The sequence below is a fragment of the Cebus imitator genome, unplaced genomic scaffold (assembly GCF_001604975.1).
Source record: "Cebus imitator isolate Cc_AM_T3 unplaced genomic scaffold, Cebus_imitator-1.0 Scaffold106, whole genome shotgun sequence".
NCBI lineage: Eukaryota > Metazoa > Chordata > Mammalia > Primates > Cebidae > Cebus > Cebus imitator.
This window is the reverse complement of record NW_016107421.1, coordinates 328284-332494: the sequence shown is the minus strand read 5'-3', so window position 1 is coordinate 332494 and position 4211 is coordinate 328284. Positions and strand designations below refer to the sequence as shown.

At 50.5% G+C, this 4211-nt stretch overlaps 1 protein-coding gene across 1 annotated transcript in view; it reads right to left on the bottom strand.

Annotated features, from left to right (window-relative positions):
• INPP5D (inositol polyphosphate-5-phosphatase D) overlaps positions 1 to 4211 on the bottom strand; it is a 150626-nt gene that overhangs the window by 60616 nt on the left and 85799 nt on the right. Inside the window, exons 7-9 of the mRNA XM_037741780.1 lie at positions 2732 to 2812; positions 2537 to 2608; positions 1365 to 1488 (exon numbers count right to left, since the gene is read on the bottom strand). Coding sequence (XP_037597708.1) covers positions 1365 to 1488; positions 2537 to 2608; positions 2732 to 2812 — 277 coding nt within the window. The remainder of the gene's footprint in view (positions 1 to 1364; positions 1489 to 2536; positions 2609 to 2731; positions 2813 to 4211) is intronic.

Genomic DNA, 4211 nt, shown 5'->3' with positions numbered 1-4211 from the left:
TTTGGTAGAGACAGGGTTTCACCATGTTGCCCAGGCTGGGGGCCTCCTGGATTTTTATCTGATAAGTATGGCAACCTTAACCATGCCCCTCTAAATGAACTTTGAGACACTGAAGAATAAAAAAATGCTGTTGTAGCCACAGGGACTTGGGGACTTCATGGGGGTCTTAAAACCTGACATAGGATGTACACCATTGCGTGGAGGTCGGGATTTATCTTCGGGAAGGGTCTACGCATTGATCAGGTTTCTCAGGGGAACCCACTGGCCACGCAAATGAAGAAAGATGTCCATTCACCATCAGCCAGAACGGGAGGCTGCGCAGGAAACTCTCACACTTTCGTCAACCTTCTGGTCCTGTCTGCTGCTGATCTCCAGCCCCATGTGGCCCGTACTGGTACTGTCTACCCCCCGCTGCCTCTGACACCCTGCCTAGCCTCCCTAACCCGGGCCCTGGCCTGCCAGCCCCAGGGCTCATCTCCCGGCATTAGCACACGCTGCTCCACTAGCTGGGATGCTCCTCCCTCAGACCCCTGCCGGACTGGTTGCTTCTCAGCCCTGGGGTCTCTGCCAATGTACCCTTACTCAGAGGAAACTCCCTTGTCTGCCCCTTCTACACTATCCCCTCTTGCCAGTTAACCTTGACCCCATTGCCCTGTTTTGTTTTCTTTGCAGCACCTTTTGTAGCTGGATCATCCACTGTACTGACCGGTGTATTTGAGTCTCTATTGGCCACTCAATGCACCAGAATATACATTCCACGTGGGCGGGGCCTCATCTGTCCTGCTGGCCCCGGATCCCCGTGTCTTGCCCACTGCAGCTTCTCATATGCATTTGTTGTGTGAAGAGTTTCCATTTTATGGATGAGTTGATTTGATGGTTCTCAGAACTTGCTAATAACTACTGACTCTCAGAGTGGCTACCACGTGCTGAGCTCTAGCCTAAAGAGCCTTATGCATATTATTCATGTAATTTTTATCATCCCCATTCTACAGATGAGGAAACTGAGGGCCAGAGAGGTCATGGTCACACAGCTGCTAAGTGGCAGAGCTGGGATGTGAACTTAGGCAGTTTGGTTCCAGAGTCCACGTACTCGAAATTTAGTTCATCCTGTGCTAACAACACTACCCAATTGTCAACAAGACCTCATCTGTGCAGGGCTTTGTGCCTGGAACTGAGAGGTGAAAGCAGGGATCAGACTGGCTCTTGGTGGGAACTAGAAGACACACATACACGCACGCACGCACGCACGCACGCACACACACACACACACACATGCAGGGCAGGCCTTTCGAGGGGTCAGCTGAGAGGGCAGGAATTCCACAGGGAGGTGAAGGCTAGTGGTTGATGGGCGCCAGGGGTCTTACTTTTCTTGTGGCTGTAGAACTTGTCCTCAGAACCATCCTTGGACTTCTTAATGATCAGTTTCCCAGACTCAACGTCGACTTTGAGCTGCATTTTCTGAGGAATCCCCAGAGACTCTGACTTCACCTTGGAAGGGAAAGAGATGTGTCACTCACCGATTTTCTGCCTGGGCTTCTGCAAGGCTCCCGCGTGAGCCCCTTGTCTACGTGGCTGGACAACCCTTGGTGGGCGTCCTTCATGGGGCCATGGGGCTTCTCTTGTTGCAGCGGCGCATATGTGCATTTCCACAGCCGTCTCCCGGGAATCACAGAGACTTTCGGGGTGTCCCCCTCGTCCACTGTGCGTGTGGGAGGTGCTCTGCCAGGAGGTTTGGTGGCAGAAACAGACAAACTGCTGGGGAATGGTTCATTCACTGACGACTTTGACAACAATCATTAATCTGATGTGTCACCTACTTCCAGAAAGGATTTTAGTAATAGATTTAAACTCCCAGGCCTTATTACAATGACTGATTGAACATTTACTGATAATAATAGAAAAAAACCCAAACAGTTGTCTACGCATGCTCAGAAACTGGAAAGTTATCTTAATAAAGGATTATCACCAGGGCTAGAAAGGCCTTTGGGGTGGGGGATGTGTGTGGCGGAGCGGGTGCGGGTCTCACACTGAATTCCTGAATGTGGGACCAGTGCTGGGGTGAATGTACTAGAATGTCTGGGGATTGTAAAGAAAAAGACATTTTGGGTCAAGCCTGGAGATTAAAATCCAGTCATTCGCAGGGAACTCACAGGAATTGCATGTTTTTTTTTTTTTTTTTTTGTCTTTGTTTTTCAAATTCCCCACCCTCTGGAGGCAGTACTTTGTAGCCCTGTCTGATGTCACTCATCTCTGCCATTTTGAGAAGAACAAAGTTTACATGGCACCTGGGCCAATGAGACACTCCTCCCTTGCAGCTTCCCTCCAAAGGGGGTTTCCCAGTCGCCTCTGGGTGCCTGTTCTAACATTAAACCACCATCACAGCAATGCAGGTCCACTGACTGCCATTCTTGCCTGTTGGGCTCCCTGCTCTTCCCCAGCTGAAGCCCCAGTCTCTGTTTCCACAGGAACCAGAACATGTCCCTCTGGCCCAGTTGGGAAGCCCAAGGCCAGGGTCTGTTGTCCCATGGCCACTTACCTCAAAGGTGACTGGAGGGATGAGGGAACGCCGGTGGGGGGACTCAGGACCCTCGTGCAGCAGGGCCTTGACCTGTGGGCAGCAGCGTTAGAGACAGAGGGTCAAGAGGGCACCGAGCCTGTGCATCTGGACATTCTCCATTCAAAGAGGGGACCAAAGAGAAGCCAAGAGAAGCTGCAGGAGCCCCACAAGTACCTTGTCTTCAATAGAGGACAACAGGCTTGTCAGTTGGCTGAGCTTGGACACCATGTTGATGGGATTGGCCTCACCTGGAGCCTGGGAGAGGAGGGAAAGAGGATCAGGGCAGCATCACTGACCTGAACCATTGAGAGGCAACGCACTGGACGCTCTCCGCACCTCGCCCCATTCCAGCCTCCCCGCAGCCCCACCAGTGCTATTATTATTACCCCCGGCAGATGAGGACACAGGGATCTCTACAATCATCTCAAAATTCCCATGGCCAAAAAATAGATCTTCATCTCTTCTTCCCTCTAAATCTGCCTCTCCCCCGGTGCTTCTCACCTCACCCACTCCATTGCTTAAACAAAACTCGAGGACTGTCTTTGTATATTACCTTTCCTCCCTCCTACACCTCCTGCATTGTGTTCCCATCCTACTTCCAAAATAGACCCAGCCCTGCTGCTTGAAACCCCAGTCCAGCTCTTCCCCACTGAGAGGAGAAAATGATCACAACTCCTTCCCTGCCCTCCAAGGTTCTGTATGATGCAGCCCCCCTCCTGTGATCCAAGCCACTCTCATCCTCAAGTCAGATCTGCCATGAGCTTCCCTTCTGAGGCATCTCCAGAGACTTGATTTCCCCTGGGAGGGGCACCTCCCAGTTACTCAGGTCTCAGCCCCACAAAGAGTCTTCCCTGACCACCCTGTCTAAAATAGCCACCAGGTTACCTATATCAAGTTGCCCTGTTTTGTTTCATGTCAATCACCACCAGCTAAAGTTAGCTCCTTCTAATATGTGTTCATTGAATGTCTTCCCCGCTGAATGGAGGCTCCATGAGAATGGAGACCAAGAGGACTGTATTCAGTGCTGCAAGCTTGGGGCTCAGAACACTGTCTGGCCAATGAAGAAGCTCAGTAAAGTTGTTCCGTAAATACATAGAGCCCAGAGAGATGAACTAACTTGTCTGAGGTCGCACAGGTAGCAAATGGCAGGGCAGGACACGTGTATCCTATCTACCTGATGCCAAGTGCATGGTCTCATGCACTTATTCACAGAAGAGACACTTACAAAGCATCTATTCTATATTAGACATGCTGCCAGGTATGGAAATGTAGAGTTAATAAAATACCATTCTTACCCTTCAGAGGTGGAATGAGAAAATCAGACACAAGTATGACTAATGTGAACACAAAGCAGAATGGAACCACAGTTATCACCAGCCAGGTGGTGTTCCTTTACCTTACCCTTGCTCAATATAGCAGCCAGGCTGCACTTGCTCTTGCTCTCAATTCTCAACCCAGCTACTTTAGTATACTACTTTTACTATCGTCACCTCCATTACCACGCCTGCCTCTGTCACAGTGATCAATGGCATTGCCATGATCTACAGCATCCCCTTCAAAAGTACTACCAGAGTCATCAGCATGGTCATCCCAATCACCAACAATACAGCCATCACCACCACCGTCTCCACCCCATCACTCCCACCGTGATCAT